Source organism: Ursus americanus, chromosome 13, assembly GCF_024610735.1.
Source record: "Ursus americanus isolate L20-20 chromosome 13, mUrsAme1.1.p, whole genome shotgun sequence".
Lineage (NCBI taxonomy): Eukaryota > Metazoa > Chordata > Mammalia > Carnivora > Ursidae > Ursus > Ursus americanus.
In genome coordinates this window covers 30,581,038-30,602,985 of record NC_142139.1, presented here as the reverse complement: position 1 = coordinate 30,602,985, position 21,948 = coordinate 30,581,038, and the positions used below count along the sequence as shown (strand labels likewise).

General features: G+C 44.9%; 1 protein-coding gene across 1 annotated transcript in view; it reads left to right on the top strand.

Annotated features, from left to right (window-relative positions):
• The first annotated feature begins 7,968 nt into the window (after positions 1 to 7,968).
• Positions 7,969 to 21,948, top strand: part of MAML3 (mastermind like transcriptional coactivator 3) — a 399,223-nt gene continuing 385,243 nt past the window's right edge. The window contains 1 exon segment of the mRNA XM_045798938.2: positions 7,969 to 9,399. Within this exon segment, the coding sequence (XP_045654894.1) occupies positions 8,929 to 9,399 (471 nt within the window). The 5' untranslated portion in view covers positions 7,969 to 8,928.

Below are 21,948 nucleotides of genomic sequence, written 5' to 3'. Positions count from 1 at the left end.
GACTATCCCAAGGCATATGAATGACCTCTGTAGGGTAATCATTTGGTAGCCCTTGAAATCACTTTATTTGGCATTTAGGAGAAACAGAGGGTAGCGGAAAAGCCTCCATCACCAGTAGCTGTTTCCCCTCCTCTGTCCAAAACTTGCATGGCTCGCTCAGCAGGACAAAAACCCTGTGATACCAAGACACACCCTTGTTAGCAGAAAAATTATCAACTATTTACCTTTGCATGATTCCAGGGTCTTGCAAACGCCACCCTACCACTATTCTAGGCAGATAATCCTAGTGTTCCTTCTGAACATGCATAGTACTCCCCAGTCGGAGTTCTAGAAAATACTTTTCTCCATGTCATTGCACACTTGCTTGGGTCATTCTTAGGCCCACCCAGCTCAGAGGAATGTATAGAAATTTGAAGAAGCTGATATTTAGCAAGTGGATCATTAAACTTTGAAGCCAAAGTTAACCGATTCAGAGCCAAAGTGAACCAAGGTTTAGTGACACCAAGAAGAGAATGAAATGATAGTATGTATGGGTTGGAGGGTGAGGGTTGGCTCGGGGAGGGAGGGAGAGTGCCAGCAAAAACAAGATGAAACATAGAACTATTTTCAAACTCTTTTTAGCTGTGGAACCCTTTATTCAAAGGAAATTTTACTCCAATTTGGAAAAGAAGGCAGTTGGGTTTAAAGAGTGGCCAAGACCCAATTGTTCCTCCCCTGACCATACGCATACAGCAGCCCCTGAGGCCCTCTGAGGGAATTCTCAGGGCTCAACACGGCTTAAAAACCACTGACCTAGACTGTCTACCAGAGTAACAGTGAAGAATGTAGTTTGCTCACAAACTGATGCTGCCGAGGCTCTGTTCCCATGTTAAAAGGGGAGCACAGCTGAGGAACAGACAATACCAAACCATCAAACAGGTAGCTTTTTGTGATTTTCCATCAGACAACAAAAGTGATGCTTTCTGTTATTAAACTATTCTATCATATTGTCTTTTACCACCTGGATGGCATGTAGAGGACCTTTCCTTAATATCAGCTATAATTCCAACTAAGCTTAGATTCATTGTGTTCTCCAATCCTCTTCTTACTAGTTTGGTTTTAACTGAGACAAACCTTTTCTTATGCCTCCCTCAAGCTCTGGTCAATCAAGATCTCACCATACTTCTCGTGTTAGCCCGTTGTATGGTTTACATTTTCCGAAGCTCCCCTGGAGAGGAAAATGTTTCTGTTCAAGTATGCATCCCTTGCACCTATCACAGGACTTGCCAATAGTCAATAAACACTTGCTGCATGGATGACAAGAGCAGAGACAGAATGGCTACAAGCCCCGGAGAACAACAACAACACAACACAAAGGGGAATCTGGACAGGTGCCCGAGACAGGGGCTTTAGAGCTGATTTGAATACAAGTTATGTAACCTCTTTAAGACTTCATTTTCTCATCGATAAAATGGGAGTCATAATACGGTGAAGTTACATTTTTCTCAAGCATCTAGTTGCAATGATCTTAAAATCCTTCCATTATCCGCGAAGTAAAATAAATACACATGATTTGGTTCATCCCTCTGTTGACTCTCAGCAATTTCAAAATAGTCCCTTTCCCTCTGCTGTTTGTTTTTCAGTACAGATGAAGTAGGGGCGCCTGGGTGGCACAGTGGTTGGGCGTCTGCCTTCGGCTCAGGGCATGATCCCGGCGATCTGGGATCGAGCCCCACATCAGGCTCTTCCGCTATGAGCCTGCTTCTTCCTCTCCCACTCCCCCTGCTTGTGTTCCCTCTCTCATTGGCTGTCTCTATCTCTGTCGAATAAATAAATAAAATCTTTAAAAAAAAAAAAGATGAAGTAGCTGTTTACATACATCACACACACATACACACACATGCACAAAGTAAGAGCATATAGTTGAATTCATGTTAAAGGCACATTTGGGCCAACTCTGGTTTATATACCTTCTAGAGTTGATTAGGCTGGTGAGCGTGTTGAAAAAGCCTGGCCTAATATGGCCACGGGTGCACAATTAATGTGAGCCCCTTCCCCTTGCATCATGGCGGACAGCAGGGTGCCATGAGAGAATCTGTACAAAGCTGGCTCAACTCTCATCTGCCCCTCTTCCACCCCTGTGCCCCTCGGAGACAATTTACAGACTACCGCAAACCCCGAAGAAACAGCATTTTGAAAAAACAGATCACATCGCACTGTGATTGTCTTATATTGCATCCAAACGGTTGTTACAAAATGGCGGCACAGTATTCCTCTCCTCTGGGCCAACTGTTCAGGAATGGTCACAAGTCCCTTTCCAATTTTGTAACTTCGGTAAATTGTGAACCGTTCGCTCTTCCCCAAACACTCGCTCCCCAAACACTGTTAGGGACCTCTGTCCTGGCCAGGCTCCGTGCCAGGTCCAAAGACCAATAAAACACAAATGAGAGATAAACAAGTAAATAGACAGCTACTAGTACAATGTGATCACGTAAGTGCCGAGACAGGGCAAGGCTCACGATTCTCAGAACACCGAAGAAGTGACTAACCCAGAACAGGGCCTGGGAGAGCAATGGGCAGAGACAGCTCTCTGGAAGGAAGCCTCCTGAGCCGGAGTGCCCTCTACCCTGCAGAATAGGCCTCTGTTAAAGTGAAATGTGGGTGAAACACAGTAATTTCAGTTTCCGAGAAATGTAGAACCTTCAAATTTGAAGAAACCTTAGGAACGTATTTCCATGTCAAGTTCTTTCAATAGGGTAGGCTCTGGGGTCAGACGTCTGGGTTCGGCTTCAGATTCTGCACCTTTAATCTGTGAGCATTAGTTTAGGGAAAGTTCCTTAAGCTTTCTGCACCTCAGTTTCTTCACTAATGAAATGAATAGATGATAGAACTGGAACAGAGCCAGTTTTCGATGACTGCTGACCGTTACAATTGTATCCTGTGCCATCGCTGATCACCAACAGATGCTTACAAGAAAGTCCGATTATTCAGTTCTCTGTTAAATACTTGCTTCTAAAATTAACAGTTTTTCTGCTGATAGGCCTTCAAAAAATAAAAGATTTTATAAACATTTCCCCTAATTTCAAAAGTCTTGAACATCTTCTGTGGAAGCCAGACCTTGTTCAAGACAGATGCCTTGTTATATCAAATTATTTAAAACTGAGAGTAGAGGTGTACGTGCAACACAAGGAGAAGGTCTTAAAAATTTTGTCTGCCGTGGACTTTAGATAACTTTTTTCCTAATAACCATAAAACTATTATACACATACTAAAATACATGAATAAGAAAATAAACCCCGTTAATTCGTATTCCTCTGAAAATTTATGACATGGTCTAGAACTTAGTACACCCTTTCTTAATACAAAGTGAAAATAATGTAAATAGGGTCTTGCTAGAAATATTTAAATACTTAAGGAAACATACTTTGAAACACCCCTAGTCCATGGGTATGTCCCCTATATACAATTGGTTTACTAGGTAGAAGGAGCTCATTAAAATAACTCCAAGAGGCCAGTAATTGTTAGACTAGACAGAGCACATGCTTCAAAAGTAATGAAACTCTATATCTTTAAAGACATTACATAATTAAGATTTTCAGTTAAATAAAGCCGACCTTTCCCCCTAATAAGGAGTTTTTATTATATAGAGATAGATATTAATATAACATACTTGAAGTGCTAATGCTAAGAAAAGGCTAGTCAAATTCAGCCTTCTGGGATTTGTGCCTCTGTGTTGCCGCTTCCCGACTACTCCAAGGTCAGAACTCAACATACCCCGGGAAGGTTGGGGAAGGGCCTTGAGCCCTGGGTGCTGGTGATACTGGCAGAGCAGATGGTAAAGGGAGTGCAGTCTTTGTCAGAGGCTGCCTGCGCAGGTAATCACCGCAAACTTAAGTGGATTTGGACTGTCTTCGATTTTTACTCTCTCCTACACAGAGCTTTCTCTAATATGTTTCATTTGGTGGGACGTAACAGGATTTGGGCATTACTAGGTTAAACACAGTTAAACATGTTTTGCTGCAAGGTTTCTTGTGGCCTTCCTTGTGGTCATGAATCTTTGAGAGAGACGAAATGCCATCTCCTGAACTTACTTGGCTCAAAGCCTTTCTGGTGAAACATCTCATAAGACCAGGTTCTTCAGAAACACACTCTAGAAAACACTATATTAACACCTCCATTGCATTGCCAAAGTCAAAAGCGTGAATCAGCTTTAATCCTTTCAATGGATGCATTGTCGCAGGGACAGCGTCTAAACTTCTGGATGGCCTTGCACAACCTGGATCCTGCTGACCTCCCCAGCCTCGGCCTCATTTCTCAGCACAACCTCCCACACTCGTGCTCCTGTGAGGGAACCACTGGAGGATTTGCTGAAACAGATCTGGGCCTTGCTCTAGCTGTTTTCTAGCTCCCCACTGCGTACCCCAACCCCCAACCTTTGCTTGGCTTGCTGCTGCCCAGTTTTTGGAATGAGTTCTGGGGGAGCCTTTTTAGATTCCCACGCGTGCACTCGAGGCTTCCTTTATGTGTTCCCATACCCACTTCATATTAGTCCCGTCACTGCACCTACTGCTCTGAGTCTCATTGGCCATGACCGAGGTGGGCATCGGCTCTACGCTGCTCTGCTGTCTTACAGCACCCAACACAGGCATCTGGCGCACAGAAGGCCCAAACAATATTTGTGAAATTGTTGATATGATAGCTCTTGCCATCACAGTCGATGGCACACCCCACCGCTGCTGGGAATTCCGGACCACCAGGACCCACTCCGTGGGCATATGTAAAGGTTTGCTTACCTTCAGATGGGCAGCAGAGTACTCTTCCATGGCACAGTGATCAAGAGTTCTATTGATCCACATTAAAAGCAGAAGTAGCACATATACCGGCGTTTCTACACAACGATCTCTTTTTTTGACACAGAGACACTGGGCATGGAAGGACGATGAAGAGTTGGCCTAAAGAAAAGGGAATCTGGTTCAACTCCTTAGAACTGCCAGTTTAGCTCAGAGTCAGAGCCTCAGGACAACCTGGTGCAGGTACTTACTCATCGTGTTCTTCTTTTTAATGATATCCAGAGAGAGATCATTAAAGTCTGGGGAGGCAGCCACGTAATTCGTTCTCATCACTGCTATGGCATCTCAGATTTCTTTGCTCTTCTAGACCAACAGCACTGATGATGTGTCCCTAGCTCCCATCTGGAAGTTTTGCTTCACAGCAGGCTCAAAGAAAAGATAAAGATGGTCATGCTATCAGAGTGCATGTTGGGAAAAGGGACTAAAATGGCTTCCCCAGAACTTGGACTTCTCTATGACCTTCAGGGAGTTCTTTAGGATGGTGATCAACAAAGCTGGAAACTTTGCGGGAGTATATCACAGGAGTCTAAAGTAGCCAGCATGAAAGCTTCTGTTTCTTCTAAGGTCGCTGGAGCAGATTAGGATCTCTAATTCAGCATGACTTGACTATGTTGCTCAAGACTCAAGTCTCGTTCACTTCCTGCTTTTTTCTTCTAATCAGCCAGCACAATTAGGATGGGGTTTCTGACCTCAAGGATGTCACAGTGGAATACTGCACAGGTCCATTTCCTCAAAGACTCTTCCCCCATTGCCCATGACACGACTTCACAGTCCTTTCTGTCCCTACATTTTGCTCGTGGAGCTTGTGGCTGCCATTCCCACCATCTTGATGAGATGAAAGTTGGGTGCCTCTCTTTGTGTGTGCATGTGTGTGTGTGTGTGTGTGTGTGTACATACACTCATGAGGAGTCAACTTTTCTTTTTTGTATAGTCCACTCATGCACTAAGCTCAGGCAGCAAACTATGCTGTAGTTGTGCAAGAATAGCTCTACTTGTCATTGGGGAACTCTGGGGTGAAGCCACAAAGTGTGCTCCTCCACCTGTTGGTCCCCCAAAGGGAAGGATGCAAATTCTTGTGTATTTTTGGTTTCCCTTCATGATAGGAGAGGTGAACAGCTTGATAGGAATGCATATTGTTGCTATTGTTGTCTTTTTTTTTTTTTTCAGAATTGACAAAGTCTCAATGAAAAATTAAATTCTGAGTCACAGGAAAAAGATAGCATTAGAACTCTGGTTTCAAAACTCAAGACCCAGTCCTCAAGACCCTCAAACTTGCTGCCTCTGTAAATCAAACTGTAGTCTTCTATGGCTGATGGACGTGCTTGGAGGGAGAAGGAGTAAGAATTAAAGTATAGTGAAGAGAGAATCGAGTGAATGCAGAGTCATAGCTTCCTCTCTGCAAAGAAGCCATGTGTTTCCTGAATTAATAGCGATATTATTTAGTTAATATGTGAAAAAGACAAAGGCGACTTTGTGATGTCTTTTTCTAAATAAGTTTCTCTATGTTTTCTCTAAGTGAACTGACTTTTTGCTATAGAACTAATTCAGTTAAAGTTTCTAACAGACTTGAAGGAGTGGCCGTTATGGTACAGAAAGTTGTATGTTAGCTAAGTAGCCCTCTGAAATAGTCTGGCAGCTTCAATGAAACCTACTCTCTCACATTGGTTTCACTCCTTAGAGGTAATCTCACACCACATTAATCAATATTTTGCTGCCCATTTTACCATATAATCCAGTGGATGTTAAAGATATAGTTTACCATATAGGCCTGATTAATTGAAGAAAAATACAGCTTCTTATTGCTGACATTATGAGGTTAGAAATAGCATCCTATGCTAATCTGCAATGCCAAGAAATGAAGATAGTTTAAATCAGATCTCATGACTAATGCATGAGATCCAAAGTTCTTTTATTCCTGGCTATTTTAGAAAACTGGGGTGTATTTTTACCCTAAAAACTAATTCCATAAGATTTATTGAGATAATACAAAATGCCTTATTATTAATAGCTCACAATCAAGATTTTGTACTACCGATGATCACAGAAATGCTCTTTCTCCATTTACATTTTTAAAAAATTATGTATATTCAATTAAGTCCAGCTTCAAGGATATGATATTTGATCTTTAGTTTTGTTTTGTTTTTGATATTCAATATCTAGAAAGATAAAGGAAAGTTTAGATTGCTTTCTGTGGTAGTTATTCCATTTTAATTGTACTTATTGTGCATTCGTTTAAGCAGAAAGAAATATATCTAGTAATAAGGTAAGCCTGTTATTTTTGCTTGTTTTTGTTTTGGTCATGACAAACTGTGAAATGCTGTGTTTTTCCTATAGTTCTAGTCCATGAAATCTGCAATCTTTCCACTTGATTTACGAAGGACCCTTAATTACTGCTGTCATTAGCACCTAGTGTTCAAAACAGTCTGTTAAAACGTACTGTTAGTCTCACCTCCAAGTCCCTGCTTGCTTTATTTTAATTTTTTTCCAAGGGTAAGTAAAACAATAATTGCCTTAATAACAACAATCACGTACAGCGAATTAAATAAAATTCCAAGTTTTTTGGTGCCTATTTCTTTTTGTTCAGAATTTGGCATTTGTGTGTTAAGACTGGCTTAGAGTTTGAACAAGTGTCCATAACCAGGGTTATTACTAGCAAAGACTTATCACCTGTGTTTTAAAAAACGAGTCACTCATTTGTCTTTTTCTTTCCACATGGGTAGGGATGACAGACAACTGCTGTGAAGCTTCAATGTTTTTGCCTGGTCATGCACAGTTCTGCAATATAATGCATAAATGTATAACAACAACTTGGGCTTGCATTATACCTCGCTTGGAATAAGGAAATCTAGCCAGGCGCGTTCACGCGGCCATCTTCGCGCGCGCGCGCGCGCGCTCACACACACGCTCGCGCGCGCACACTCTCTCTGACACACACACAGACACACACAGACACAGACACACACACACAGGTCAAAAGTTGATTCATTCCCGAGATCCCCCAGAATCTTTTCTTTTTCTCTTTTCTGGCAGCTTGGCTTCCAGTCTGGGTAGTAGTGAGGTTGGGGGCGTGGAGGGGCGGGGAGGGCGAGGCAAGGGAGGCGGGAGCCGGGTGCCGGTGCGTGCCGCGCCCGCTCCTGCCGGGTGAGAGTCCGGGCCGGGTTTTGCGCCGTGTCCCCCGGCTTGTCTCACGGCCTCCAGCCGCCGCTGCCGTGTTTACTGAGCTCGCGCGTCCTGATATCACTCCGCTGGCATGGAGGAGGAGGAGGAGGTGGAGGAGCGAGAGGAGGAGGAGGAGGCGGCGGCGGCGGCGGCGGCGAGCAGTTGATCATTGTGATGGTGGCAGGAGCAGCGGCGGCAGCGGCAGCCCAGCCGAGCGTTAGGGGCTGCTCTCCGCGCGGCGTTTTGCAAAGGACTTCACCGATCTACTTTTGCAGTCGCCTCGGACTGTCCATGTGTTTACTTCCCCCAGCCCGAGGATTCGATATCTAGGTTCCTGTGAAATGCAACTGAGCAGCCAAAGTACTTTGAGAACACGGGGCGGCATAAACACCAAAACTTTTTTGTGGAAGGAAAATGCAATAAGCAAGCTTGCCGTTTTCCGATGCGGTGTGGAGTGAGTGTGTGTCGCGCGTGTCCGCACCGGAGGCATATGCTTGTGTGTGTACATGGGGTGTATTTTTCGGTACGTAGGGAGAAAATGCTTGCCAACCACCGGAAATCTTCTGGAATTTATTAGAAAATAATGGATTATAAAAAGAAGGCAGGAGAGGAGCGGATCTCCCCTTGAGTTGCAACCCGATTTGCTGCTGGCTCAGTTTGTTGTGATTCTTTTTGTTGATAGGTGTCTGATGGTATTCTGATAACACCCCCCTTTTTTTCCCCTCGAGCTTTACAGTTTAAAAAAAAGGAAACAAAAAAAAAACCCACCCCAAAATCTCTCCCCCTTTTTTTCGCCCCGTCGGGATCGCTGTTTCCATCCATGTGCTTGCGTCTCCCCCGCGTTCCACTTAAACTATTTTAATTCTTGGACCCAAGGAGGAGGCTGATAGGGGGGTGGATAAAAAAAAGTTCTTCCAAAATAGTGTGCCCGGGGAGCAGGATGGGGGATTTCGCAGCCCCCGCTGCTGCCGCGAATGGCAGTAGTATTTGCATCAACAGTAGCCTGAACAGCAGCCTCGGCGGGGCCGGGATCGGTGTGAATAATACTCCCAATAGTACTCCCGCTGCTCCGAGTAGCAATCACCCCGCTGCCGGCTGTGGCGGCGGCGGCTCCGGGGGCCCCGGCGGCGGCTCAGCGGCGGTCCCCAAGCACAGCACGGTGGTGGAGCGGCTCCGCCAGCGCATCGAGGGCTGCCGGCGGCACCACGTCAACTGCGAGAACAGGTATCAGCAGGCTCAGGTGGAGCAGCTGGAGCTGGAGCGCCGGGACACTGTGAGCCTCTACCAGCGGACCCTGGAGCAGAGGGCCAAGAAATCGGGCGCCGGCTCGGGCAAGCAGCAGCACCAGAGCAAACCCCAGCAAGATGCGGAGGCTGCTTCGGCGGAGCAGAGGAACCACACGTTGATCATGGTGAGGGCGCACTGGCAGCAGGCGTGGGGCGCGCGCGTGGGGGGGGGGCGTGGAGCTTCTTACATGGGGGGGAACGGGTGTCTGATTTGCACGATGGCGAGATGGGCTGAAGCCGAAGGGTTAACATCAACTTTTCTGAGGGAAAAGCTGCCGTCGTCGCTACCTGTTAATCTGTCAGGGTTGTCAGATTTGGGGAAGAGGGGGCGAGAGGGGAGAAGCCAGTCACGACTGCGAGGGGCGGAGGGAGCCTGGAGGAGCGTCGGAGTGAGGCACTGGAAAAGTTTTCCCCCCTCCCTTTCTTAGATATCGATTTGAAAGAGAGTGAACCCAGAGTTGAAACCTCGCTCCTCCTCTTCACGACTCCCCACCCCACCCCTTGCCTTGCCGCTTCGCCTTCCCAGACCCGTCCCCCTTCGCCCACCCCTCTCAGCACATCCGCCGAGTGCAGGGAGAAATTGATGCTGTCGCAGATTCTGGGCGGGCACCAGGCCCTCAACCCCTGGGCGGGGGGGGAAGGGAGAGGCTCTCGCCTCCTCTCCCTAGCTCACCCCGTTTGGGCTGAGAAAGTCTGAGAGTTTTGTGAATGAACTTTGAAGTGGGTGAGAAGCGAGCGAGGGTGGCTGCGTGCGCGCGTTCACGGGAGCGCGCGCGGATGCGGGGCGCGGGTGCGCTCTCTCGCCGCTCGAGCCCCGAGGCTGGCCCGGCAGGTGGAGCGGCCGGGAGGGTCCGGGGGGTAGCGGTCCGGCGTGTGTAGCAGGGGAGAGCTACGCCCCCCGGCCTGCGCCCAGGGTCCCGCACGCAATTCCGCTGGAGATTCTTTCTCCTCCTCCTCTTAAACTTGCTTGCACCGAGCCTGCTTCACCCTCCACCCCACTCCCCGCCAACTTTCCAGGCTAGTCTAATAAGCCCAGAGGAGTGGAAGGTAGCAGAGAGGTGAAAGAGGCTTAAATGGCTGGGTGGGTGGGTTCGAGGTAGCTGAGCAGCCAATGGCTTAACTTCTCGGGGAGGAAGGGGCAGTTCCCACCCCCTAACCCTGAGGGTAGAATCCTTTCTCTTATCTCCTCTCTCCGGTTCTTTTGCTTTCCTTGCTGGGTGGGGGGGGAGGCCGGAAGCTTGGGAAAGGTGTCTGCAGCCCCCTCCCCCACCGCGCCGCCTGGCTTAGGGCCGCGCGTGTGTGCGGGGTGGGCCGGGCTGTGGGAATCCAGGAGCGCGGCCAGGCCGCGCGCGGTCTCCCGTTGCCTTTGCAGAACGCCCCTCGGTCGGCGGCGCAGGGCCGGGCGCTGGCGGCCCCCTCAGTATGCCGTTTAGGAATCGCGCACATCCCGGGTCTGGGAGTCCTTGGCGCCGGGGGTGGTGCCGGTGCCGCCGCGGGCTTTCGCCCGGCACTCCGGCCGGCGCTCCGTGACAAAGAGCCGGCTAGGGGGAGGGGAAGAGGCGAGGCCACAGCGCCCGCTCCCCACCCTCTCCACCTCCCCCCACCCCGCACGTGAAGAGGAACAATTTGTTTATCTTGGGCTTCAAGAATCCTTCCCTCCTCCCTGTTCTCCGAGGCCGCCCAGCCCCTCCTCCTCCCCACCCTCCTCGGCGCGATCCTGCCCAGTCCCGCCGGCTGCACCTTCCCTCCTCCCCCTCCTCTTCCTCCTCCCACATCCCTCCAGCCCGCCTTCCCCCTCCCTCTCGGTGCGCAGCAGTGGGGGAGGGAGCGGGAGGCGCTTTGTCCGCCTGGCGGCCGGGCTCTGCCCCAGAGGCCGCCCGGCTGGGAGGGGCGCTGCGCCCCGCGGCCCTGCCCCCTCCTCCCGGGCCGCCCGCGCCCCGCGCGCCCGACACTCCGCGGCCCCGGATCCTGCCCCGAGCGCGAAGAAGAGGCGGACTCTGTTTTGAGGAAGAACGTCTGTCACCGAAGTCAGGGAGGGAGGTTCTGGCTTTACAAACAGGAAGCCGAAAGCCACTGACACTGTAGCTTTTCTGATTGTACCCGGAGGCGGGGCCGGACCTGCATCTCGACTGTATCTCGCATGCCGTTCTCTTACTTATTTCTCCGCCAGTCCGCGTGGTCTCCCCCTCCCCGCCCCCCTCGCGCCCTTTCACAGATGGGGAGACTCACTCTGGAGCTAAGACTGAAGTAGAATTTGAAAGGCACTGAGAATTTCATGCCTGCCTGCTCCACGCCCTCCTTTCATGTGTTTGTACACCCCACACGCACGAATTGCGTAAAAATAGGGTTTGGTGGGTTGTTTTTTTTTTTCGTGAGGCTCCAAAATCTCAGCACCACGCAATTTCTCCCGACCTGTCGGGATGGAGGACTGCGGTGGCGTTAGCTCGCCAGCTGGGCAACAGTGGAACAAAAGCCCGTGCCCTTCCCGGTGCCCCGTCGCTTTTGATCGCGGGCGAGAGCAGTAGAGTTAGCGGCCACAAAGTTTTCGTGTTTAGGTTAGGTTCTCTCCAGGGTGCCCTGTAGGCCTTCGGAGGGGGAGAGGGAGGACTCTGGGTGTGCGCAGCCGGGTTGTAACACACCCGCAGGTGGAAGGAAGTCGAAGATCCTGAGGTTACCTGGAAGGAAGTAGCAAGCTGAAGCCAGAGCTTACTTTGGAAAATGCAAAGACAATGCTTTCTTGAATGGAGGAGACAGAACTGTAAATACCATAGCGAATCCCAGCTTAGCAAGTTAACAACAGACTTGAAAAATGATTGTCTGAAAAATAGCAATTCTGTCAATTTTGTGACAATAATTTAGCCCATTGATTAGATTGACATAAATGCCAAGGCTATGTACGGAACAGTATATTCTAGCTTCAACTGTATTTCACGTATATATCTCCCCTTGATATCCGTGGGAAGTATGTGTGATGAGTGCAATGAAAATAAACAGCCTTAATTCTTAAGCAAAGAGTTGCATGTAAATTCTATGTACCACAAAAAGGAAAGAAAATAATCTCATTCTTGATAAGCTTATTTGTTCTTTAAAAATCATTAGTTTAAAAATTCACATTGGCCCTTGAAATGAAGGAGTACTTTCACTTAGTCTATGTATGAGATAAAATCTTGGAAGCAGAGGTCGCAAAGAAAAAACAATGTTGATCTTCATTTTCTTGAGTTGGCTGCTGGATTATAGTTGGGCTCTGGTGGGGCACAGAGCAATTATATTTAGTTCTCAGATTGGGCTGTCTATCTGGAAAGCCCCAAAGAAAAGCAATAATCAAGCAGAGCCAAATAATAATAATGGCGATGATAAAAATAAAGATGAATAGGATTCTTTTTTGTTTTATTGCTATTGTTTACCTTCTTAGGGCCAATATATCCAAAGTACTAAATATCGATTAGTTCTCTTTCTGCCTGGTTTGGATTAAGAAGGCAGTCTAATCAGTTCTTTACCTCTTGATTTGTTTTCTTACCTTATACGTTTGTAAGCATAGGCGTGAATAACAAAAAACAAACAAAAAGCAGGATGGGTGAGGTGAAGTAGGAATCTTCCTTGCTTCCAGGCTGTTGGAAGGAGCCTAGGTTTTGTGTGGACTCCTAATAGCCCTGTCTTTTAAGAGAGCAGAAAGCTCAAAAAAGGCTTTGGCTTGAAGCTGCAGTGTGTCAGGTAAAGGCAGTTTCTGGACATGTAGTCAGTCACATGACCCTCACCCATTCCCCCCAACACACATGCACTTGGTTTATATAGAAGGGATTGTCCCTCAGAGTCGTTGGTGAGAACTCTTGATTTCACCTATTAGAGAGTCTCAGGTGAAAAGGTGTCTTTTCCGAAAATAGTTTTAATTATTTGTGGTAACAAGAGACATTGTGCATTCCCTGTACTTGGAACTGAAGGCCTGGTTAAAATTCTAAGGTGAACTCCAATGGACACAAATTCATTTTCAAGTCAAAGATAGATTGACTTGACAGAGGTTAGTCATTCAGGCACACCAAAAAGCATGACAGGGCAGTTTTCAGAATTTCAAAATGGCGGTAGCCTTACTTGACCTGGTTCAGTCCTGTGTTTTCATGACCTTTTCACTCTGTTAGTGCCATTATAACTCAGAGTGTGCTTAATTTATACAGAGTTTACAGACCGCAAAAATCTGTGTGGTTCTTGCTCTGAAGAGTTTATCACATAAAATTCAATTGACTATATACTTATTAATTACTGAGTATTGGAGAAAACAGCAACCTATCCAAAAATTTCTCATCCATTCCTAGAACAGATCCAGGAAATGTCAACATATTAGTCCAGTGCTAACCCTCCTTATAAATGAATCTGGTTTCCCATTTCTTATCCTGTTGAAGGTAAATTACTGGCTCTGTATCCAAGTTTTTTGGCAGGCTTGTAATGTCAAACCATTTCTAAATCTTTCATAGGAGACTTTTCATTGGCTTATCCCGTTCCACTGCTATCCTGGATGATAAGATTGACAGTTGCTTCTTGAAAAGCCTTCCATCTTCCATAGCCCACACAGGGGGTGCCTTAAGTTTGTGAAAAACTTTCTGGAATTTCATTTCTCTGTGCTTCACAAGTGTTGTCTTTTAATTCTTAAGTTTTTTTTTTAAGCTCCAATACATATTTAATTATGTTACTTAATGTTCTTTGGTCGTGGTGCATTTTAGTTAGTACTGGGCAGCTAGAGATCAGAAAAGTAGAAGCACATTTAGTTAATCATTAATCATAATCTACAAAATGCTCTTCAGGCCGAGCTCCTTCCCAAGGGAGCTGAGTTTTCAGGCAGGTGGTATATTCGATACTTTCTATCCTGACTCAGAATTATAAGGGCAAGTTTTAGAATCTTTGTAGGTTTGTGCTACCTGATAGGAGGCAAATAAACAGTCCAGGTATATAGTTTACTGACATTTCTGTAGGAAGAAAGATGAGAATTTTAAACATTAAAATAGAGTTACATAGAGTCATTTTATAAACATCTGAGACCAATAGCCAACTGTTATTAAAGAGGTTTCCTGACAGAGCTCTTCCATTGGTTGAAATAGGGGGTGTCTTTCCCTCTTTCTCATCTTAGTGCTACTGCCATACAAGGAATCTAGTATAATAAACCGTTTTGCACGTCACATAGTAATTCTCGGATACATTTGAAGTACTTATATATTATTTAATAGAATGGACTTTTATTTGTGATTAGCGCTCTGTGTTTGTTAATTAACAGTTCTGTACTGTGTTCTTGAGCTTAGAAAGGCTAAATTCTGGCACCTTTTCCACATTACTCATGATAGAGAACTGTGAAATCAACCAGACTTCAAAATCTCATAAAGAGGAACATATTGAAAACTCAGTCCCACGATTTTTATAACATCTGCCTTTTAACTCTCCCAAATAGCTTTGCATTTTTTCACTCTATTAATCAGAGGCTGTTTATCCAGTTTTCAGACCCTGTAGCTGCTTTGTTTTTTCTTCCCCTCCTGCTGCCAACCTTTTGGTCTTTTCACTGACCTTTAGCACCTTTACCAAAGAGTGGGAAGAAGCAATAAGAAGAGAAATTTAATTTCAGTGTTTCCTCCTCTCATAACTAATGAAACTATTGGGGAAGGTGCCAATTATTTTGGATTAATTATGGATTTGATTTTATATACCATTTACTCTTCATTAGCACAAATAATAGAGAATAGGCTGAATTTTAAAATTTCAATTCATTCGTTCAGCAGTATTGCTACATAGTTCATAGTGCTTCATAGAAGTTAAAATGCTAAATCACACTCTTGCATCCAAGACTAAGTATATACTTTGTAGGTTTTTCAATATTATTCTAGCTAGGTTTAAGGGGATAACCAGTTTTTGTTTGTTTTCTAATCAGCATTAGGCTTGATGCCAGTGACTTCTCAACAGCTTCGGCCTGAGTTATGTCCCCTTCTTATGACATTTTAAGTAAAATAATATGCTTTACTTTCCTGTTGTTTCAAACTAAGTTGACATTGGTTTCTGGGTTTTTTTTTGTTTTTTTAACAAAGCTGATTTACAGATGACTGCTCCAAAGTTATAGGATCCCCCAAATTAAATTTCATTAAAAATACAGCATGCTTTTCAGACTGACACATTCCAAAAATTCATTATTCATGGTTTGCCAGTTGGAAATGTAACTTCTGGAAAATCAGCTATGGCTAAGAACTGATGAATTCTCCTAAGTTCAAAACAAAACAAAAAACTTTTTTGTTTAAACCTAGGAAAACTTAAAGAACTAAACAAGGTTGGAAAAATTACTCAGAGGGTGAAGTTGAGAGCCTGCTGTCTAATAAATACTTAAAGATCATAGTTTCCTTTAATGGATCAGAGAAGGGGCACACCTTCTCCCCCCGCCCCCCTTAAGTCTACCTGGCTGTTGCATCTGTTACACAGTTGAGGAGCTTTTGAGTTGTGGATAAGCAACTCTGTTTGGGAAAGAAGCGCAGCATTCCCTCAGGGCCACATACACACGTGCACAGAGAGAGGAAATTCCTGCTATGGTTCAGGTTTTTTTAAGGCAAAGCTGTGCGTACTGTTCTTGGGGGAATTTAATAAAAATCTCAAAAGGCTCGCAGTACTTCCTCTGACAAAAGGAAAGTGATTCCTTCAGAATAATTTAGACACTTCTTTTTAATTATATTGGACCTCCCATTGGTTGGAATGACCTTTATGCTAAAGTAGAATCTTTTAAGATACAAATAACGAACATTCATCCTCCTTAGCAATGAATGGCTTAACCACTGTAGAAAACTGGAGTGAAATATTTAATTTTTGATGAACACCCTCCAGAGTTACCTTTCTGATGCCTTAAAGCTCCACCTCTGGCTGTGTAATGTTTCATGTTGTGGACCCTTCAAGCCCTCAACTATATGGGTGACTACTTGTGCACGTGAGGACGTTATTAGGGTACATTACTGTGTATCTCTTCTCCCCTCTCACAGTATCTTTCGACACCTCCAGAAAACTCATGTCTGGACAGAGGTTCCTTCCCCTTCAAAGGGAAAGGCTGAAGTGCTGTGAGTGTTTGTGCGGATTCAACCTGGGTTGTAACCCTGACTCAAAAGGATTGCGCGGCTCTAAAAGACCAGCTCTACCAGTGCCCTTTATTCTCACAGTGGTTGGTTATTTTTCTTTCTTTGATTGTTTGTTAGATGCTGAAAGCAGCTCAGTGATTGAGAGTGAATCTAAAGGGACTGGTACCCAGGAAAGGGCTTTAAGGAGCTAGTGTTAAGGGAGGAGAGACAAAAGGGGATGAAGATTCTGGAGGCATCACCTGAGAAGGACGGCAAGGGGGAGAAACGAGAGAGATGATCGGTTTTGCTCATTTGTGGTAAGCAGACAGTGTCCTGGTGTCTTGGGAGCTTACAGAGGTGAAGTGTGCTTTTAGGAGTCTATTCTGAACCTTCAGACCTTATAAAAACTCAAATGTATATGTTTTCAAGAGCCAATGGCAATATCGTTTGTATACGGAAAAAGCATGTTCCTAAAATATTTTCATGCTGTCTTAAATGATTACCGCTGCCATTGAATGGATTTACTACTTATAGGATTCCTTGAAATCAGTGATTTTCAATCGGTGGAGATTTTGCTCCCTTCCCCTCCCCAGGAACATTTGGCAATGTTGGGAGACATTTTTGGTTGTCACGCTGGAGGGATGCTACTGCTGTCCAGTGGGTAGAAGCCAGGAATGAAGCTAAATATCTTACACTGTGCCCTCGTACCTGGTCCAAAATACCAGTGTTGCTGCTGTTGAGAATCTCTGCTTTTTAAATAAGGAGCTCCCCTAGGATGTTGAAAATACACAGTGTGGCTTTACTCACAGCTTTTCAAAAACACTCTTATTACTTGAGGAGTGGAGAAAGGAGGCGGCGCGGCCGAGGGTACCTTGGAAGGAGTTAAAGGACCGCTGTGCTGCATGTCAGCTCCGGCCATGGGCCCATCCGACTTTTCACTTCGTGACTGTCCGCCTCTGTCTCCTTGCCTGGCAGAAGGTGAACAGTAGTCATTTGTTTTTACCTCATGGAGTGATTGTTAGGCCCAAACGAATGAATATATATGTCGGAGTCCCAAAGACTTCACGGCACTGCACAAGTGCTAGGCCTATTTTTATGAGTTACTTGCTTATCACTTAATTGTTTGCCTCCTGCCCAAGTGCAGACTTAAAATTGAGTGTTTGGAGGCTTGCTTCACTCACACATAAGCCAACATCTGATGACTAGGTATTGACCAGCTGCTGCATCTTGGACACGATTTCTAGGCACTGGAGATACCGTGGTGAAAGGGGCATCCTTGCCCTCATCGGACGCACACTGCAGGATGCGGTTTCATAGTTCAGATGAGCTGTATGAAATGGTTTTGTGCTTTTATGAGAACACGTTCATGGAAGTCATTAATAAACTAACATTCAGGAAAATCCTAGGGTGCTAAATGCTTTGTATCTTCTTGCAAGCTTCCTGTAGCTATGGTTTTCTTGCATTGTTTTCTGTAACTTTATGTCATTATTTTTCAAAGGAAATCTCTTTGTGTGGGGAAAGGATTCATTGGTGTGGTGGAGAATAAGATTAAGGTTGTTAAAAATGAGGCAGGTGATCATCTTTCTTTTCTTTTTTTTTTTTTTGACTAGGTGCCACTTGTACCATCATGATCACGGCTTAACATCAAGCTTTTAGAGGAAATTAGACAAAGGAGAACATTTAGTAAGAAGCAGGCAGGAAGGTGCAAGGACTTGAAACCATGTCATATGAAAAACAGTTGGAAGACCTGGAGGTGTTTAGTCTGACTTAGAGGGTATGATTGCTTTCTTAAAATATTTGAAGGGCTGTCAAGTGAAGAAAGGATTAGATGTGCTCTTTATGGCCTCAAGGGGATAAAGTTAGGATCAGTGGTTGGCGGTTATTAGGAGTCAGGTTTGGTTTAATAGTAAAAAAAACAATTATATGAAAATTAAACCTGTTCAAAGATGAAATGGGCTGTCTTGATGAGTGAAAATGTTCCAGCAAAAGTTGTTCAGTTGGCTAAGTGTTGGAGAAGGGGCTATGACATCTTATTTTTTGTTTAAGATTTATTTATTTGAGAGAGAGCGTGCACACCCATGAGCGCATGGAAAGAGGAGCAGAGGGAGAGAGAGAGAGAATCTTAAGCAGACTCTGTGCTGAGCACGGAGCCCAGTGCAGGGCTCGGACTTATGACCGGTAATTATCACCTGAGCCGAAACCAAGTCAGGCACTTGGCCGACTGCGCCACCCAGGCACCCCATGACATCTTTTTTAAATTATAAAACTTTTAAACAATATAGAAATAAAATACCAGTTAGTGAGGACAGAAATTTTGTCTCTTCATTCATCTTCATATCATCATGACTAGAAAAAGACCTACTGTATGTCGGAAGAACTCAAAATATTTGTTGAATAAATAACTAAATGAAAGTAGTTTAAGAAGTGACTTAAGTCTTCTCCTTCATGTTACCCCCCTCTCAAAAGTTACCATGGTTTATAATATCTCTCTCCAGACCTTCTTCTGTTCGCTTACATATATACTATATATTGTACATCATCACATGTTAGCTTTTTTTCTACACAAATGGAATCGTACATATGGTTCTGAGATTCACTTTTCCCACATAATATATTTTGGAGATCTGCCCAAGTCATTACATATAGATCCTCAGTTCATTCTTTTTAACTGTTATATAGCATTCCACAGTATAAATATTCCATAATTTATTAAATGACCCTCTATGGATAGACACTCTTGTAGTTTCTCAATTTCTGCCAATTAAACGCTATAGCAATGAACATCCTTATTCATATATTCCTTATACATATGTGAGCATTTCTGTCGCACAGATTTGGATTTCTTTCTATATACGTAATATGTATAAACAGAAAAGGTTGACCAAAAAAAAAAAAATCTCTTAATCTAATATGGTTTAATATAGCACCTGAATCTTATTATAACCCATTTTAGAGCAAATGATAATCGTGTTTCCTTAAAAATACGGCTTCAAAAAAAAGTGTCAACTGCAGTAGCGGGTGTTGGTCTTGGCAAACTAGGGTGAACGTTGTTAGTTTTTAGAGGTCGTGTGGCTGGCAACGTATCTTATAGGAATGACTCCTTCTTTTCATCTGGTCCTAAAGAGGAAGTTAGTAGGAGTCTAGTTAACCAGTACCCATTCATGCTGTGAAAGTGGGAAATTCACTTTCTTGAACGAGATTGTAGTTCTCTTTACTTTCCTGAGCTTCGTGTTTCACACACCTGTGTGGCTCTGTTTGTAAAATGTATTTCCGCTGGTGCTATAGTACCTGGGGTGGCCGTGGGGGCAGGTTTGAGAGGTCGTAAAAATCTCAGGTCTGTGAGTTGCCACTTCCTACAGGTTAAATTACCCTGACTAATCCAGTCATCTGTGTAACATGGTAATAACAACCTGCTGACCTGGCCAACTGTAGAAAATGCATCCAAATGGACTTGCCTCGACAGTCACCTTACAGCGTTTGTTTAGACAGTGAGAAGTCCTATCGGTTTTCATTATACATGTGTGCTGAAATGGCCTGAAGACGGCCCTCGATTGGAGTTCTTGGTCATTTTGATTTACCTCCGGCATAGCGGCTGCCCTACGCCGAGATGCTAGGAACTGTGGTCTGTGTTTTTACATAGCTGGAGCAGTTTGGCTCCAGAATCGGGGTTCTCAGCTACAACACTGTTCTGCCTTCACCTGCCTGAAGTGTTCTTTCTTGAAAAGGTTGTGCGAGCAGCTGGATTTTTGAAATAACCATGCTCTGCCAAGGAACAGTCCTCACCTACTCGACTTTCCTTTAGGTTATACGATCCGTTTGAACAGGAGCCAAAATTAAGATACGTGGTGTCTCGCAGGGTGCTGGTCCTGACCTGGTGCTGCTATTTGATAACGAGCATCCCCGCTTTGCTGTGTCCTGGCCTCAGAGAGCTCTGGCCTGTGTGTCCCTCCTTTCCCTGTCTTTTTTTTTTTTTTTTTTATCACCACCTCATGTTTCGCCTTTGTCACAGGGCGGTAGGACCTGGAAGCTTGTGCAGGATGTAGGTGGCAATTACTTGAACCACAGAAACAAACCCAGGGTAGGAGTGTAAGTGATTGGGGACCTCAACTGTAAAGGTCATTCTCTACCAAGTGATTCTGATCAACTAGGCATTCTGTTCCCGGGTAGGACGCTCGTGTTGATTAACAGTAACCGTTTTCTGCCGTGTAGCTGAGTCACCGAGCAGCTTTGTGAGACCCCCCCCCCCCCCAAAACCTGTGGCCAGCCAACTTACTGCGGCTCAGTGCAGACGTCAGGGAAGGGGGCTCCGGCCTAAAGACTGCGAGATGGCTTCTGTTTCAACAGCTTAAATCGCAGGAGTTAGTCCTGTATGTCAAGTACGAACCTTGCTCCTCGTCTTCTACCCAGGCCATCCAATATGATAAACTTCCTTAACGTTGCTGCTGTGGTCAGACAGTAACATTTCAACCTTGCACTTTTGCTGCTGACAGTCAAGTTGAGTTTTGCTAGTTTTCTGTCCCTCTGAGGAGTGTCGTCGTACTTTTTTCATGTTTGCTTCTGAATATTCCTGGATCTGTTTCTTTCATTTCTAGCACTAGAACGTTTTCTTTCAGGGATGACTTTCACCTATGCACAAGGTGAACGAACCTTGCATTTTGCACGAAGTATAACATTTACCTTTATATTGATTGTAGACAGGTAAATGGTTACATGTTTTGAATGTTGGTTATTTCATAGCCGTCTGATTATATTATTAGATAAAACCTGTTTTCCAAAGGCTATTGAGATCACACCTATGTTGTAATAAACTTCTAATTTCTAATTCCTTTGGAAAGCATTTTCTTACTTCCGGCTGAAAGGGCCCAGAGATGATTTGTAATAGGAAAGAAATGACTACAATGAAGTCTTACCTTATTGTGGAGTTGTTTTTTTTTTTAAACATACCTTACGAAAAGTATTTCAAACCTTTCGAGTTTTATTTGTTTTTTAAAGAGAGTTCAATAACTGGATGTAAATTCGTAAATAGGAGGGTCAGGGGTCAACGTTCACATTAATGCAAAGAAATTTGACATGTCAGAGCTCAACAAAATTTTCTGGATGCTAAGGAAAGGAAAAGAGATAAAACTCTTGAAATAGTTTCTTCTTGGGTTTTAGCTTCAGCATGTCTAAGTGATAATAATGCCAGAGTTCCCGGGGTGGGGGAGGTAAAACATACATTCCCTTTGCCCGTTCCCATCTTCTGTTCAGGGCTCCCATTGTCCCCCGTTCTAATCCACTGTGGTATTTCAGGCCATCTTCTCTCCCTGCTCCCTCCCGTCCGTCCCGGAGAAGCCTGTGTGGCTATAGTGTGCAGGTGGTGTTTATCTTTAATCACTTAAGGTATTTCCTCACAGTGGAGTGTGCACACCGGCACCTCGGCACCTCGTGGATTGCAACATTCCCTGGCCACTTCCATCCTGCCCTGGCCCTTTACTGGGAGGTTCTCTGATGTTTGGTAAACAGAGGTGGTTTTATATAAAGAAGCAACTTTCTCAGTTTAGCTGTTGTTGTGGCTAAATGGTGGAAAGCGTATTTTGCAGTTTAACTAGGAATTCCTGAACGGTTTGCAGC